The following is an 18203-nucleotide window of genomic DNA, read 5'->3' as shown; positions in this document are numbered from 1 at the left end:
GAAATAGCCAGCATGTGGGCCCAATCGATACTATATGATTTTTTTTTAAAATAAAAATAAAAGAAGACAACCAAAGCCCAACAACTCTCTCACCTAGTGCCAACACATGGCCCATGCCATAGACGAGCCCATCAGAACATGTAACCAGCGTGGGTCCCACCATTTTTCAAAAGCACATGGGTTTTGCCACCTCAGCGTGGGCTCCAGTGAATAGTATTAGGTCCAGGCAATACTTGGACCATATTTGGGTCAAAATTTGAGTTTTCTCACATTTTGGGTCCTTCATTTTCTTGGGTTGGGAGAGGTTTGGGAGGATATTTTGGAGTTTGAGTCCAAGGGTTGGAGATGGCCTAAGTAACACATCTTTTTATTTTATTTTATTTTATTTTTTCCATTTGCAGCCTCCACACCCTTTTTTTTCCTTCTTCCCTCTATCTCTTCCATGGCTCCTCTATCTCTTCTTCTTCTTCCTCCTCTCTTCTTATTCTTGTTTGGGTTCGATTGGTTGGTTGAGTGATTGGGTTTAATTGTGTTTTGTTTGGCAGTGATACTTGTGCTCTGTCTTTGGAGATGTTGAATTCATGTTGTGTGAAAATGCTGAGTTATTAGGTGGAGGGATGGTGGATGGAGGCTGTGGTAAGTTTGATTGTGGTGGAGGCTATGGCGTTGGCATTGGAGTGGGTCTCACAGAAGAAGGCAAAAAGAGAAAGGAAGAAGCAACGGGGTGTTCCATTTTTGGGTGGGATTTGAGAAAGAAAGTTGGACGGAAATTGGAATGGCTATTTCGGATCCGATCCGGCCGAATTACAGGCCTATAACAAATCCAATCATGGAGAGAGAGGAAAGTTTGAAGGAGAAAAAAATGGTGAGAGGGAAGAGTTTTCCTTTTGTGTAAGAACTGATCTCCCATCTTTGCCCCTAAAGTGTCGAATCACCAATTGAAATCGAACAGACGCCTCTCAAGAAGAAACAGCCTCATAGTTAGATCCGAAAGAAATAGGGGGCAAAACGGGGAAAACACAAAACAATCGGCCAAGGGCAAAACCGTGATTTTACTATGCAAGGGGAGAGAAAAAGCTGGTTGAACAGATATTTTTGTAAATTTACTGTGCTTTTGGGTTTTAGTATATATAGAATTTTCATGCTTCTAAACCTAAGTGATATAGTGCTTATGCTTGTTTATCTCCATTATTTGACATATTAATAAATTGATATTACTGAGGTAATTTCCCTTTTGACAACACAAGATATTTATTTTACAACTTATGTTTACTCAACACGAATGATTTTATGGCCTTATACATTATAACAACCAACTGTTTTTATGTACATTTATGCATTTTCATATTTAATTTTTGGATTTTTATCAAGAATGGTCTCTTAACTGTTAAAAAATTCATAATATGAGTCTTTAAACTTTCAAATCAATCAATATAATATTCAATATTTTTGCCTATACATCAGTTTTATCTCTCTTATCGCATTCAGTCAATATTTTTGTTAAAATTGATCATATGGTGGCACATGACCGATATTAAAGGATTTTTTTGTTGTCAAAATATAACCTATTCACCCATAACACAAAGTAAATCGATCAAGACTATAACACCAAATTGGATTGAAATATAAAGAGTCAATACTTTTACTATCCTAAACCCTAAACCTATCGCAACTCATACTTTTTCCACTTCAAACTTATCGCCTAATAATTTTTGCTCCAAATAGAAACAAATCTAAAAAAGTAAATAATTTTTATTTTATTTTTATATTTGTATTTTAAAAATTTATAAACCAGTACAGGTCAGCTCCAGCTTTGGATGACCAGGGAAGTCTAACGAGACTTGAAGAACGATCCTCCGACCAGCTTCTCTCGCTCTACTGTCTCTGACAGCTCCCTCTCCAACTCCTCAGACCGTTCCCAATTCTGTCTCAAAACGATGCCGTCTCGAAGAAGAACCCTCCTGAAGGTCATCATCCTCGGCGACAGCGGGTCTGTGTCTCTCCATCTTTCTCTCTGTTTTGCTCGTAATAGTTGTGTTCTAGGGTTTTGCGCTTGAGATTGGGTAGATCTTTCTAGATCTTACTTTACAAATAATGATCTGAAACCCTATTTTTCGTCTCTTGGTACCAGTTTACGAATTGGGTTCTCACGAAATTTAAGAGTAGTAAAATTTAAAATTGTTATACTTATTTAGGAAGAAGATTGTGTTTTTTTGCTGTTTTTGGTAGAAGACTAAAAAGTTTGTTTAATTTGTGATATGCAGGGTGGGGAAGACTTCTTTGATGAATCAGTATCCTGTGCAGCTAGAATGTTGATTTGTGTGTTTGGTTATTTGATTTTGAATATAATGCTTTTGCTGTTAAGTTTCAGCTGTTTGTTTGTTTAGATGGTGGGTTTACCTTTAACATGATTCTTATAGATATGTAAATAAGAAGTTCAGCAATCAATACAAAGCGACGATTGGAGCTGACTTTTTGACAAAGGAAGTTCAGTTTGAAGACAGGCTCTTCACCTTGCAGGTTTCTTTAGTTCTAGTTGTTATCTAATTGCTTCAAAGGTCCCAGCTTTTTAGTTTTCATAAGAGGAAAATATGTGCGCATTAGAACTGAGCATGTTTTGTTGTTAATATTTGGCTGCATGTCTTGGGATTTGTCTATGTTGATTGGGTTTGCATTGTCTTTATCCAATCGTTGGCCTTACATTTATGGAACCTATGCCGGTACAGCCTGCACCAGTTGGTTAAACAGGGGAAAAAGAAGAAACACACAAATCACCAAGTTCTTCCAACCTATCAATTTTCTTTTTGGTATTCTTGCACTAAATCAGAATTTGCGATGTTCTTAATGATTGGAAGTTCATCTGGGACTTCTCATTAACAATTTCTTTTAGTTAAATGGTCCTATGGTGGGAATAATTTATTTCACAATGATTTCGGGATGGTCCCTGCTAAGTCATGGTGTATGTTCTGGTGGTCCCTATACTGATGAAAGTTTCCATGTGTGTTAGAATTGCTCAAGAACCCTTGTTTCATGTTTCTGAGAATCATACATGTGTAGACCTCTATTTGGTCACTATGCGCAAGCAGTGGCAGAAATTGGACGAATGTTCACTCTGAAATATTTTCAGATGATGTCTTATAGGAAGTGCACATAAAATATAAATTGCTAATTTTACATGTGTAGGCTTGCATTTCCTCCCCTGCTTTTTGTCACAACGTTCTCTACTGTCACTATGGAGAAGGATTCATATAAATTGCTTTGTTTCTGTCCCTAAAGACTCACGATGACATTATTGATGACTCTGCATTGCCTTCATTCTCTACCCTCTGACTGTTGTTATCCTTACCGATAATTGTTGACTGGTATACGTTATCCAATTATGCCTTTTCATTATTATGTGTTGGGTATGTTGGCATAACCTGGCTTCAGTTTTGGCTTCAAAATATTTCATTTGATATGAAAAAACAAAATCAGGTTTTGACTTGTATCTATCAACCAAAGAAGCTTGTAATGTGGGGCCTCACTCTCTCTATCTCGTTAGTATACTGATATGAACAGCATGAAAAGAATTTCATTTTCAAGCTGTTAATTTATGGATATCAGATTATTAGAGTTTGATAATTGATTGCTAATTTATTGTTATCGCAATTACACACTGTGAAACAATCTGTCATGTATTCTATGGAATTATATGTTTTAGCTCACCACTTCTACCATTAGGTTCTGCAGTAGTTTTTTATATTTTTAAATTCTTGGATAAGTTGATGCCTAAGTGTGTTTCCAAACAAGTCAACACACATTCTATTGTTTTGTCAGATCTGGGATACAGCTGGCCAGGAACGATTCCAAAGCCTTGGTGTAGCTTTTTACCGTGGTGCTGATTGCTGTGTTCTTGTTTATGATGTTAATTCAATGAAATCATTTGATAACCTTAACAACTGGAGGGAAGAATTTCTTATTCAGGTATGTTTTTGGGGTTTCTTGTTTGTTTTTTTTGTTTTTGGCATGTGGCTATTTTCTTGAGTATTGGGTCACTTGAAAACTCTTCCAGTTGTCATTTCTCTTTCTGCATCAACTTCCATTTTTTTATCAATTACAAAAGAAAATTGAACTTACGGTATGATGACAACTTATGCAGGCAAGTCCTTCAGATCCAGAAAATTTTCCATTTGTTGTCATAGGAAACAAGGTTGATGTAGATGGTGGAAATAGTAGAGTGGTATGCATCTCTTTTCGGAAGAAAATTGTCATTATCTCTTTCTCTTACATACATATGCATATGCACATGCACACATGAGTTTGTTATCCTATGTGTTTCATATTGACATACTACTTTTTGTTAATTCTCCAGGTTTCAGAGAAAAAGGCTAGAGCTTGGTGTGCATCAAAAGGAAATATTCCATACTATGAAACCTCTGCCAAGGAAGGCATTAATGTGGAAGAAGCTTTCCAGTGCATAGCAAAGGATGCTCTGAAGAGTGGGGAGGAAGAGGAGATGTGAGTTGAACTAGAGACCAATATGCTAATGCGCACGTCCTCTTGAGTTTTGACAATTCATTTCATTTACTGGCATTAACAAAATGAATCATCAAGTACTAGCCAATTATTTCCTTTCGGGACTAAGCATCCACAATACCCCAGTTAGTTTTTACAGATCACCTGTTCATTATTTAATGATTTAGTGGTTTTCCTTAAACCAACCCTTTCATTTATCATTCCCACGAACAGCAGTGCCACTAATACCTAGAAGTTAAAACCGTTCACATGATCAAAATTGGTGTTGCAAAATGTCCTTTAGTTCCATTTTAGAGTTGTGTATGCCCTTTATTCTAGGAATTATATAGTTAGCATATAAATCTCACTATAGTATATAGTAGCAGTTTTTTTTTTTTTTTCTTTCCCCTTATAGAGCTCTAGCAAAACTCTAGCAGTTCTGATCCTGAGTATTACACAAATGCTACAGTTGACAGTTGTCTTTTCCAGTGGTCACCTGTTGATATCTTTTTTATTTTGTTTTCTGCTTCATGAAGATACTTGCCGGATACCATTGACGTTGGAAGCAGCAATCAGCCAAGATCAACTGGATGCGAGTGTTAAATATTCTACCGGAATTCTTTTCCAGTAAAAAATAAGTCATCTTTGGAAGTATATTTGTTGGTACGTATGCAGTGACACTGTACATTAGTGTTTGTGTGGGAAACAAATTGGTCTCCTCGTCAATGCTTTTTTTCAGATAGGTTGGATGGTGCCTTTCGTTCTGAGTTCTGTTTGTTCTGACCAGATTACATTGGATTTCATCCCATTGATATCCACTTATTGTTAGTATGGAAAAGATCTTGGAACTTATATTTTCACCAAAATTATGCAGTTTTCATTTAATCATATTGAGTTTGTTTATGGATTGATCACCCATTTCTAGTTCAATCCTTAGAAACTTCTCTAGTCGATGAGTCTTCCATGGCATCAAGCCAGCAATAGCTGTGTCTGATCATGTTTTTGTTGATTCTTTTGTGCATGGCTTTTCGTGGTGCTATGTCCGCTTTTCCTGTAGAGAGGTTGGCAAACATGGTATATATGACACCAATTGACTCTTGGTATAGTGGTATTTCTCGTTTTAACGTTAAACTCTCCTTCCTTATTGATTAATTTTTTATTTATTTAAGGAAGTTGAGGCTTCATTCCAAAATCAATTGGCAATTGGGAAAATAGCCTAACTCTTTATAAATCCAAATTAGGTTTTTTAACTTTTCAATGTGGGACACCCTCAATACGCTCTTGCACATGTGAACTTTCAAACCTAATATGTGAAACGTGTATTGGGTCACTCTCAACAAGGTAAAGCCAATTGCAGAAACAAAATTTTTTCATACTCCTAAGTTCACCCAAAAATTTCAAGCAGAAATTTGACTTAAATGGAAGCTTACAAAGGAAAAAATTTGACCTCATATGCGTATTTTTGGTCTCCAAATTACAGCAAGGTTGATGGGTGGTTTTGAGAACCATCGAATATTTAGTTGATAGATGAGAAAGTCATTGGAGCACATTATCAGATCGTTAGAAACTCAATTACACACGACTCATAAATAGCATTTTAAAAATGGGATTTCGGGGCGGTCAGTGGACATAAATTAAAAACAAAGAATAAAAAAGAGATCCTTTCCCCTCCCAACTTTCCCTCCTTTTTCCTTTGCTTAGCATTTCACCCTACAATTTTTACAGAGCATAAAGATAATGTTACAAAACAGAGCATAGTGGATTGCTGAAAATCTCTCCAGAAAGCCCTTTGTCTTGTTTATCAATGGCAATTGCCAAATGGGCAGAGGCTATTTCAGTTGTAGCACAATATCTAACTTCTTAAAGAGCATACCCGAATCTGCTGTTCTTGAACTCATTTGATACAAAAGATACGTGATCACCCCGCTGCACAGGAATGGATTAATTATATTCACATGTTCTCAGGTGTTTTACTTCGACCCGACTGAAGAAAGTTTGTCCTGGCTGGGAGGCCTTATTGAACTTCCTGCCAAGGCTGTGGGTGAAAATTGGTTTGAGGTTGGAGCCGTTGGCCCCATGGGTCTTGACATAGGTGGCCTTAGGGAAGTCATGTTTAGTGGGGGTCTTGGAACTGAGTTTGCAACATTCATGGCCATTCTATTGGCAGGCATTGACGATGGCATTGGTCTAGATGAGGAACCTGGTAAGCCAAGGCGGGCTGCAATTATCTGTGCCCGCTCATGGTAGAGCTTCTGTCTTGACCTGTCCAATTGCTCCCTCACCCTCATTACAACATTTTCCATCTCGCTAAAGAAACCTAATTTCGCTTCCAACTTATGCAACTGCAGTTAAACACAATCCTCCGAAAATAAAAAACTATATTACTAATAACAAACAATAAAGAGGCAATTTGGAATTGGGATGACCTGCTTCTCTATCAACATTGCTGCAAGTTGTCGGATTTGATCTTCTTCCTGTTCTGCTAGAAGTTTTGCCTTCACTGCAGCTGCTGAGATTGCAGAAACTGCAGCGTGCTTTAGTTTATCAATTTTCTGATCCACTTTTGTCTCTGTAGTGTCATGTTTTTCACTTTTACCATCGTTAGTTTGATCCTCACCTGCGAAGTACAAACAAATGAGACATCAGTAAATCTAAGGCATTCAACTTGAATTTTGTGAAACTCAACTAGTTGAATAAATAATTTCCTCTTTCAACTTGATTTTTTGATCCAAGCTAACTAGCATGCACAAGACCCATTTCCCATATTTTTATTTGTATTCAGCCAGAAGAACTCCAATATGATGTAAATACCCCTGTGTCTGCGTGTGTGTGGGTGTGCGAAGAGAGGGAGAGAGGAAGGTTTACTTGCTCCAGTTTCAACCATTGAATTTGATGCAACTGGTTGCTGAGAATCATCCTGTTCTGGGGGCTGAGGATCAGACACCATGTCTACATCCTTTGATTCCTCTGTAGGTTGAGGAGGTTCTACTGATTTGGCATTAACCGGTTGCTGAGGCTCATTTATTTGTGAAACTGGAGAATTGGACACATCCAGATCTTTTGATGCTTCTGTAGAACGGGGAGGTTCCTCAACTGAATTTGATGTAACTGGCTGCTGAGGCTCATCCTTTGTTGAGGGAAGTGAATTACACATATCCACATCCTTAGGTGTGTCTGTAGGTTCAGAAGGCTTTCCTACTGAAATTCCCTCTCCTGACTCCTTCTCAGAACTTGGTGGATTCTCTGCCTCGAGTTTTGAATCATCCAACTTCCCCACAGAAGTTGGTGATTGGTCCTTCGGTAACTCTAAATTGTCTGATTTGTTCAAATTATCAGCTCCTACTTCTTCATGAGAAACTATGCCATCCTGTTCTTCTGCAGATTGTGACTTTTCTTCGGGAGAAGGTTTTTCAAGTTTCTTGTCACCTTTATCATTTGATAAATCTTTATCTTCCAAACCTGAGGTGGCGTTATCCTCTTTCTGGCTTTTGTCTTCATCAACTATGTCTTCCTGGACTTTGTCTTTCAGCACTTCAGCAGCAACACTGCAATCCATCAATGACATCAGATAGAATATACACAAACCAATAGAGGATAAATGCTCCACAACAAAATCACATACCTATCAGGACCAGCTTGTTCCTTATTGTCACTTGGTGGATCTTCCAATAGAAAGCAATGCCTTGCAGCCAACTCAGTGCCAGGAGAACTGGCAGATATGGATTTCAAAGAATTATGCGCTGAAGCAATAGCAACATCAGGTCCCACCAAACGTGCAAGGAATGCTGCCTGTAAAAGAGTGCAACCTATAAGTAGTGACACATTAATAGTGATTGAAGGCCAAAGTATCATTAATATGTTTTGCTTATTGCAAGGTGATGCTTAAGCCCCAGGGTTAAGAGCAGGTCCCATGAAATACATTGCATATATGCATCAGAAATCTATTGATGCATGCATGCACTTATAGACATACATACATCATGCATACAATTAAACAGGCATGCATGAATAATGTATAATGCAATAGAATCGGGAGATCAATTCAAATGCTTCTACAGGAAAACAGTGAAAGGTATCAAATTCGGACATATAGTTATCTCAGATTTTGGCAATAAGCAGGAAATTTCTGAATGCACCTGAAGTTGATAACTTGAAACGTAGGCAGACTAAAGCTATAAAATTACTGTAAGTTGTTGAAATTTGTAAAAAAAAAAGGGTACCTTAATTAAATATCACTACCAGTTATTTACTGTTAAGCTAAACTGACATTCGCCTAACCATGTGAAGTGTAAGCTATCCTGGGTAACCCAATGCTGCATCATTTCAGTTTATTTCAGAAGCACTTAAACGCTCATATGTGAGTTCATAACTTAATCTTTAAGTTAGTTATTAATCTATGCATTTCTGTGGAACAATAGGTCCAACAGATTTACTTTACAGTCACGTGTCACTAAACCACCAACAGATGCACCAAACATCCACACATAAGCATTCAACTTACCAATGCCATGGCAGGGTTTCCCACTTCTGCGAATGAAAGTTGACCTTCAGATGTTGGAGGATAACCAACAACTTCAAACGCTTCTTTAAGAGCATTCAGTGCAAAGCTCTCATCTGTCTCCTGATCAACTTTCAATTCCCCAGTATCTTCCAATTTTGAAGTTTCCTCACCCACTTTGACTTCATTTACATCCTCTGGCTTTGAAGTATCTTGTCCAACATTTACTTCAGTCACCTCTTTTGAAGTATCCACTGGGGAAGTTTGGGGGTCACTCTCACTAGCACCAGTCTTATTCTCTGTTGTTTCGGGGGCATCCTTGGGGGCCAATGATTCATTGTCAGTTGAAGTAGGATCTGCAGTTTCTTTTGCACTAGCATCAATATCATCCTCATAATCAAGAAAGGTGTCCTCAATTGGCATTTGAACAAAGTGCAATATACATTGAGCTTTTGTTTTTGTTGCAACATGTTCAGCAATCTCATTCCAGTTTTCTTTATAAAGTTCTAGTGCTTCAAGGAGAAGAAGAGTCTCCTGATCCGTCCACTTCCCACCACTTACCCCAGGAGCTTCAGCAGGCTCCATAAGAATGAAATCTGATGAAGACATACCAGAGTCGAATTTCCCATTACTAAAACAATCAGTACATAGATCAAAATCTGCCTGTTAAAATGAATGCAATCAGTAAACAGAATAAATGTTAATAGGGAACTGAAACATGAAGCAGATAATTAATATGAAAACATAACATCCACTTCATCAAACAGAAATTTTCATCAGCCTGACATGAAAATCATTCTAGATAAAGTTCTCAAGGTGGGATGCCTTTAAGACAGTAGCAAAGTGTATTCACCAGGCAGACTTAACAATTTAATATCAGCAGATGATAGCTGCCAACATCCCAGAGATGAAAACAATCATGTATCTGACAGATTTGATTTGGATAGTTTGATCACACCCTTCAGACATAGCAGAAATATGAAACAATGGAAAAGTTTGGTAAAATTACTTTAGCACCAATAGGAATATTCTACACTTTAGAATTAAAGAAAGCCACAGTCAGATTGAAATGAAGGTCAGAAAAGTGGGTCCTTCCATTAGCAAGCAGTGCTACAAAGTTCAATATAAAATCAATAACTCCTATAAAAGAACAAACCTGCTTCTGGCAATGGTAGCGCTTGCGTGAGCAATCAGCTGAACAAGAGTTACAATGGTACTCAACAGCTGGCCCCTCAGGCCTCACCAACTCTTCAGCAATTGCAGACTCAGGAAACAACCCAGATGGCACAGTTGGGGTTGTTATATTAGTCTTTGGAACAACTGATGAGCGTGATTGTAATGCTTCAAAGTGATACAATTTATCAACCAAAGAATCCTTTTCTGCCAACTCATCACCCTCGGCACTGGCCACAGCAGGATACAACTTATCAACCAAAGAATCCTTTTCTGCCAACACATCACCCTCGGCACTGGCCACAGCAGAACCTGTTGGTGGGGACGGGTCGAAATTAATTAAACCCCAATGGTCCAAAAATTCCATTACTTCTTGTCTAGCATCAAATTCGCCAACTTCAAGCTCCAACAAATCCTTCAATTCAATAAATACTCCCTGGATTCGCATGGAATATCTTCATAATACAATTACGTATCTCCAAGTATGCATCAGGAGTTCTCGTCTCAGACTTCCCATTAAAGAAAGATGGCAACATTTGCTCCTCAATGGGGTGAACCTTTGTCCATGAAAACCAACCTGGAAGCCAAAGCAATGGTTCAATCAAAATGCAAGGTAAAAACACCGCAAGGCTTCCACCCCTCATAATCAAAACAATGATCTTAAAACACAAAGCTCAACATTAGTGTTCCCTTAGCTCCATTTAAATAATGCCTAAGAAATTAAGTCACCATAATAACTTTCGCCTGGTATTTCTTTTCCAGGGTAGCTTCATTAAGCAACATTTCAAAGTAAAGTTTCTGAATTTAAGAGCTGGAACAAGTTCAGCACCAGGAAATTTAGCTCAGCCTCTAAGTTTTACTAACCAATAACTACACATTACACGCAATCACAACCCAAACAGCAAAAAAGATCAAAACTTTCACCCAATTTTAATAAAAATGTGCACAAATAGACGAGGGTTTTCACAAGGGCCAAAGATACTCACCACAATGACTTGGAACAACATGAGCATTCGCATTGCGAGATCTAATGGCTTCAAACTCAGCCTCCATAGAAGCCTCCAGAGCCTCCAACTCGCTCTCCCTCTTCACCAGCTCTGCCACCGCCTCTCCAACCGGGTCGGGCCGCTTGGCTACCGTCGCCTTTGCTGCAGCCCCAGACGCAGAAGCCGAACCGAGGCTGCTTGGGCCCTGGCGCGCCCGGGTCAACGGGCCATTGTGGATCGGAGGGTGAGAAAGCATAGCCTTCTCGCGAGTGAAGCGTTTGGACGGCGTGGATGAAGAAGTGGAGCCGCCGAGGCTGCTGGCCTTTCTCTTCTGGGCTCCACCGCGGCGCCGAGCAGAAGATGGCTCGGCGGCCGGAGATTCGGCATTTGACGGCGGCTGAGCTCCGGCGGCGTCACGGCGCTTCTCTTCCATGGATTGATGATGTTTGTGTTTTTCTGGGAGGGTTTGGTTCGCGAATCTGGGTATTTTTTTGGCTCTGCACTCGCTGATATACACAGTTGAGCACTATTGCTGTTAATTGTTACTGCCACTCTTAATTTTCTTGCTTCCACGCTAGCGAGCAAACGCTATTACTACTTGTTGGAATTTGGGGTTGCGAACAAGTTTGGAATTAGCGAAAATGATAGTGCTATTAGTAATAATTATTTTCTCAATTATTGCTGTGGGGTGATTCTATTGCCACCCCCCAAAATGCTCTCTCTACCCACTATCTCAACAATTTTTATTCTAGAGTTAAATAAATTTTTTTTTCAAATATAAAGAGCATTTTCTTTCCCTTTTTTTTTCTTTTTTTTTTTACGCGGAAATTCAAGCTCTTTTCTTCTCTTTGTCTTTATTTTCTTTCACGATTTTTCTCTTTCTTCTTTGATGAACATCAAACTTTTGTCTTCTTGTTGCTAGTTTTTACTTTTCAGTTAAAATTAAATAAAAAATGATTTTCACAGGGTTAGTTTTGGGATGTTTCAACATTTGTTTGGGTTTCCAGAGAAAATTATGAAAATTTAAAATTTGAACATGAATTTTTTTTTTTTGAAGAATCCCACTTACAATTCACCAAAAAAAAAAAAACACATGTTTGGTAATTGATTTCATTTTCTTTAAAAAAAAATATGTTTGGTAATAGATTTTATTTTCAATTCTCAAAAGTGTGAGATCTAGTTTTCAAAATCACCCTTATTTTTTTAAAAACTTGAAAGTGTTTTCAGTTTTCATTTTCGTTTTTTTTGCGCTCCTTTCTTATTCACAAATTTTACATCACTACACATACATTACACTCCAGTTACCGAAACTCGTATTTGGAACCTTTCGACTTAGACCCAGCTGCATGACTGTTGCGTTCAACTGTGGACCCATACCAAGTCTTAAGACCTTCAAATCCAAAATTCACAAAAAAAATCATCCTAATTCCAAAAATTTACCTAAAAGTACTACAAACTCTTTGTGATATGCACTTTCATTCTATGATCTTAACTTCACAATTTGATCCTGAAAAAAATTTCATTTCCAAGTTTCACTTAAAACTAAAAACTGAAAGTAGTTACCAAACAACTTTTAACTAATTTTTAATTTTTTTGAAAACTAAAATTGGTTACCATACAAGTTTTATATTTTCAATTTCTTAAAACTGAAAACTGAAATGATTATCAAATGAGCCTTCATCTTCTACAATAAAGTTTTTGTTTGTGATACCTGAAAAGCATATGAGTGATGATAACTTTAAGTTTAGCAGTAGGGCAAATTAATTATAAAGGAATTGACATTTACATGGAATATGCATAGTGTTTTTCTTTTTAGAAAAAGAAAAAGAAAAAGAAAAAACAAAACAATACAAAAAAGTGTCTTTCTTTTTTACTTTCCAAAAAATAAATCAAAAGACCATTCTAAGGACTTGGACTAGAATGTCAGACTTTGAGTTTTGCGTGTTGAGGCTAGCCCCAAAAGCCCCAAGCCAATTGATGTCTCGAACCAAAGTTTGAGTTGAGAGTCAAAAACAACTACAAGTTTGAGTTCTCAGACCAAGGCAAACTCAAAAATAATTAGGGTTTAAACTGATATGTTTATTCTTCTATCAAGGAGGAATATATATACTACATATAGAGTGGGTACAAATATGAAATATGTACAAAATCTCCTAATTCTACTCAAATTAGATAATTACAATAAAATATAAATTCTATTCCTAATAGGAACGTTGACTCACGCCAACACTCCCCCTCAAGTTGGTGGATAGATATCGGTAATGCCCAACTTGTCAAGTGAGTCTTTAAATTGGCGCTTTGACACGACATGAGTCAGTATATCTGCAAGCTGCTCTAAAAAAGGCACAAAAGGTATAGAAATTAACTTATGCTCCAGCTTCTCCTTAATGAAATGCCGATCAACTTCTACATGCTTAGTTCGACCATGTTGCACTGGATTGTTAGCAATTTCAAATGCAGACTGATTATCACAGTAGAGCTTTGTAGCAGATTCGGTCTAAACCCAATTTCAGTAAGTAACCACCTCAACCACAGTATTTCACAAACCCCTTGGGCAATCCCTCTGTACTCAGACTCTGCAGAGGACCGAGACACAACGTTTTGCTTCTTGCTAGGCCACGTAACTAGGTTACCACCAACAAATGTGAAGTAACTTGATGTAGAACGTCTATCTATAATAGGCTTATTATTACAAAATGTCCCTAAGGTTTACGAAACTATCAGATTGCATCCTTAATGTTTTTTTGCGTTACTTGTGGTCCTCAAGGTTAGTATGTGTGATCACAAATAGTCCATGCCGTTAGGTTTCGTCAAAAACTCTGTTAGTTTGTTGACGTGACATATATATATATATATGTGTCACAAAACATCCCTGAGGTTCACACATTTATCACAAATGGTTCATACGAATTTTTTTAATTTTTTCATTTAAAATTCATAAAATTTTAGTTTTCTTTTTAAAATTATTTATAAATGAAAAAATCATTTGGAGGACCATTTATGAACCCTAAACCCTTCTCTTTTTTTCATTTTAAATTTTATGAATTTTACATTATTTAAAAAAAAAACTCTATTAGTTTGTTGATGTGACATATATATGGAACCCACATCTACAATAACATAGTGTCACATGTATTTAAAATATAATATGTATTTTTAAATAATTTAAAATTCATAAAATTTTAAAAAGAAAACCAAAATTTTATGAATTTTAAATATTTAAAATTTAAAATTTTCGTAGGGACCATTTGTGATAGATGGGTGAACCTCATAGATGTTTTGTGATATATATATATATGTCATGTCAGCAAACTAACGGAGTTTTTGACGGAAGCTAACAGAAGGGACCATTTGTGATCACACATATTAACCTTGAGGACCACGAATGACACAAAAAAATATTAAGGATGCAATATGATAGTTTTGTAAACCTTAGGGACGTTTTGTGATAATAAGCCATCTGTAATATTTCCTGCATAATCTACGTTAGTGTAACCTTCTAGATCAAAGTGGCCATTTTTCTTAAATAATAAACCTCTCCCAATAGCAGACTTTAAGTAACTCAGAATATGCATCACAGCAGCCATATGATCCTCATTAGGGGAATGCATAAATTGGCTAGCGACGCTTACTGCTTAGATAATATCAGGGCATGTCAATGATAAATAAATCAATCTCCCAACCAACCTTTGGTATCTTTCTTTGTTAGTTGGGACCTAATCCACATAAACACCAAGTTTATGATTATCAACAATAGGTGTATCAGGTGGTTTACAGTCAAGCATTCCAATATCTGCTAACAGGTCCATGACATACTTCCTTTGTGAAAGAAATAAACCATGTTTAGATCGAGTGACTTCCACCCCTAGAAAATGTTTCAGACTGCCAAAATCTTTCATCTCAAATTCAGATGCTAAACGCTTCTGCAGTTCCTCGATTTCTGTAGTATCATCACAGTCACAATCATATCATCAACATAAATAATCAACAAAGTCACCTTATTAGCCCTATGTTTAATGAATAAAGTATGATCAGTATTGGCCTGTTGGTAACCAAACTTCTTCATAACTGTAGTAAATCTGCCAAACCATGCCCAAGGAGACTGTTTTAACTCATATAACACCTTTTTTAATTTGCACACGTTCCCCGTGTCACTGGTAACACTATACCCTGGTGGAAGACTCATGTACACTTCTTCTTCTAGTTCACCATATAAGAATGTATTTTTTTACATCAAATTGCCTGAAGGTCCAATCCAAGTTTACTGCTAAGGACAACAAAACTTTGACAGTATTCATCTTAACTACATGTGCAAAAGTATTATGATAATCAACTCCATATGTCTGAGTGAACCCTTTAGCTACTAATCTTTCCTTGTACCTCTCCATAGTACCATCTGCATTATATTTAACTGTAAACACTCATCTGCATCCTACAGGTTTCATTCCCTTTGGTAGATCAACAATATCCCATGTATTATTTTTATGCAGCGCCTCCATTTTAATATTCATGGTTTCAGCCCACTTTGGATCATTAAATGCCTTCTCAACACGGGTTGAAATTTTAATACTATTCATTCTGGCCACAAAAGCTTTGCACTCAGGAGATAACCTGTGATCAGACACATAATGGGCAATAGCATATCTTGCTTTGCCTTCTAGTGAGTAACGATCAGGTGGAATCCCACGGTTCCGTCTAGGAGGTAAAACATAAGAATTATCAGCAGTATGAATAGAAGAACTTACCTCAGGATTATCTAGGGGAGCTTGATCGGGTACTATTAGAGAAGCTTCATAGGAGGCAATCGGTTCAATGACAACAATGACATCAGTTAAAATAACAGGTTCAACGGGTGTAGCAGTGTTCAACCGGTTTGGTCAGTTCTTCCCTTTGTATCAAACTATCCAATACTACTCCTCCTTGTAAATCTAGTCAGTTATGTCCTTCAGTACTAGTCTCCCTCTAAAAGACATGCTCGGGTGTATCAGAGAAGAACATTTCATCCTCAATAAAGGTAACATCCATAGAGACATAGAGACGTCGGGTTGCAGGATGATAGCATCGGTAGCCTTTATGATGAGGAGAGAAACCCAGAAAGACACAACGGAGAGCACAGGGATCCAGCTTACTCATCTGATTATGATAAAGGTGAACATAGACGACACAACCAAATACCTTTGGAGACAAAGTCAACATAGAAGAGACAGAGAGATGATGGGTCAGTACTTGCATAGGAGTTTGGAAATCCAAAACTCATGAAGGTAGACGATTCAAGAGATAAACTGCATAGGTAACAGCATCCATCTAGAACCGCTTTAACTGACGCACTAAGCAGCAGAGCACGGGCAGTAGGAAGGATCTCCCCATTTTTACGTTCAGCAACCCCATTTTGTTGTGGTGTTTGAGGGCAAGTAGTCTCATGGATTACACCCTTAGTGTGAAAAAAATGGAATAACGCCGAATTAACAAACTCTCCACCATTATCAGATCGAAAAACCTTGATAGGAAGCATAAATTGAGTCCTGAATCATATGATATAAATGTTGAAAAATTTCAACCACATCACTTTTATTTTTCATCCTATATAACCACATCATACGAGTGCCCAAACATCAGAATGAACTAAATCAAATGGCATAAGCCGTTTATTACAACTTGGAAGGTAGGGTACTCGATGATTCTTAACTAAAATACAAGTCTGACATTGGAAAGCAAACTCGTTGACACCACTAAATAATGCAGAAATAAATGCCGTAAATATCCAAAAGAGCATGACTAAATTGGCAATGTAGCAACCAAACCCGGCGATGTTGAGAAGTTTCGACGCTACCAGCACGAAGAACCCGACTAGTTGCCACATCATCCACATAATAAAGCCCCTTTTTTAGTACCACGACCAAAGATCTCCCGAGTCTGGATATCCTGTAGTAAGACAAAAGACGGATACATAAGTACAACGCAGTTTAATTGCTCAGTAACTTGCGCAACAAATAATAAATTATTAGACAAAGATGGAACCAATAATACTTTGTCCAATGGTAAAGCAAGTGTCAAGAGTATAGAACCAGCCCCCGTGATAGGAGCAGCGACATTATTAGCAGTCAGAACATGATCATGATAAGGAGGAAGAGTAGTAGAGAATAAAGCGAATTATACGTTATATGGTCAGTAGTTCCTGAATCAATAATCCAACCTGTATCACGGGTATCATGGGCATGGAAAGTCTTGCCAAAGTTACCTGGAGGCTAAGGTGTTGGAGTGCTTGAGACTGTGGTCAAAGTCGGAGGATATGTAGTAGTAAGGGGGCCATGCCTAGTGGTGATGTCAGCCACAGTAGTGGGGGCAACACTACATGAGCTTTATCTTGTCCGCTTATTCCCTTTTTAAACGCCTCCGCTCATTCTCCCAATCTGGTACCCCATGCAATGCTCAATAGGTGTCGATTGTATGTCTTTTTTCACCACAATGATCACACTTCAGTTTGTTTGTTTGTTTGTTCGTTTTTTTTTTGTGTAGAAGTCGGGCGACGAGGTGAAAAGCGTAAGAGCAGACCCTAGAGGCCGAGAAACCAAATCAGTGTTTTTTAAAGCAAACGCAAGAGTAGGTTCCCCAATCTTGGTGCCGGATCCAAGCATAGTAATCTGACGTTGAGCCTCTTGACGAATCATAAAAAATACCTTGTCATAAGTATCGTCAAGGCCAACCAAAAAATCATACACACGATCTACCATAACAAAGATCCTAGAAAGTCTTCATATCATCAGCACACTTCATCCAAACAGACGTCTCTTATCCAATTCAAGCCAGATTGCCTTAAGTTCGCAAAATAGGTAGAGACATGACGACCCTTTTGCTTGAGATAGGTAGCCCGACATCGCAGTTCATAGAGTGGGATATGTCGAGCCATCATAAAACATCTGATTAACAGCATCCTAAATTTCCTTAGCGGTAGGTAGAGTATGAAACATATTTAACAAACTGGGTTCCATAGTTCGCAACATTCAACTTTTCACAACAACATCAACAATTTTCCACTTCCCAAATTTCGGGTC

The 18203-nt window shown here is 37.7% G+C and overlaps 2 protein-coding genes across 2 annotated transcripts; one reads left to right on the top strand and one right to left on the bottom strand.

Moving 5' to 3' along the window:
- Positions 1-1808: 1808 nt before the first annotated feature.
- On the top strand, positions 1809-5382 carry RAB7B (RAB GTPase homolog G3F). The gene is made up of 7 exons (XM_008238653.2): positions 1809-1990; positions 2265-2291; positions 2421-2520; positions 3817-3963; positions 4139-4219; positions 4352-4497; positions 5031-5382. Exons 1-7 carry the CDS (start codon positions 1938-1940, stop codon positions 5095-5097), a joined length of 621 nt encoding a protein of 206 aa, XP_008236875.1. The 5' UTR covers positions 1809-1937; the 3' UTR covers positions 5098-5382.
- Positions 5383-6066: 684 nt separating this feature from the next.
- On the bottom strand, positions 6067-11650 carry CHB3 (DNA-binding family protein). The gene is given in 8 exon segments (XM_008238652.2): positions 6067-6836; positions 6921-7111; positions 7360-8039; positions 8117-8283; positions 8996-9655; positions 10149-10601; positions 10603-10742; positions 11152-11650. Coding segments are annotated over 8 exon segments (3096 nt in total). The 5' UTR covers positions 11585-11650; the 3' UTR covers positions 6067-6464.
- Between the last annotated feature and the right edge of the window lie 6553 nt (positions 11651-18203).

The sequence above is a fragment of the Prunus mume genome, linkage group LG6, assembly GCF_029339155.1.
Source record: "Prunus mume cultivar Tortuosa linkage group LG6, ASM2933915v1, whole genome shotgun sequence".
Taxonomy (NCBI): Eukaryota; Viridiplantae; Streptophyta; class Magnoliopsida; order Rosales; family Rosaceae; genus Prunus; species Prunus mume.
Note: the sequence above shows the minus strand (reverse complement) of the source record. Positions and strands in the feature narration are given on the sequence as shown.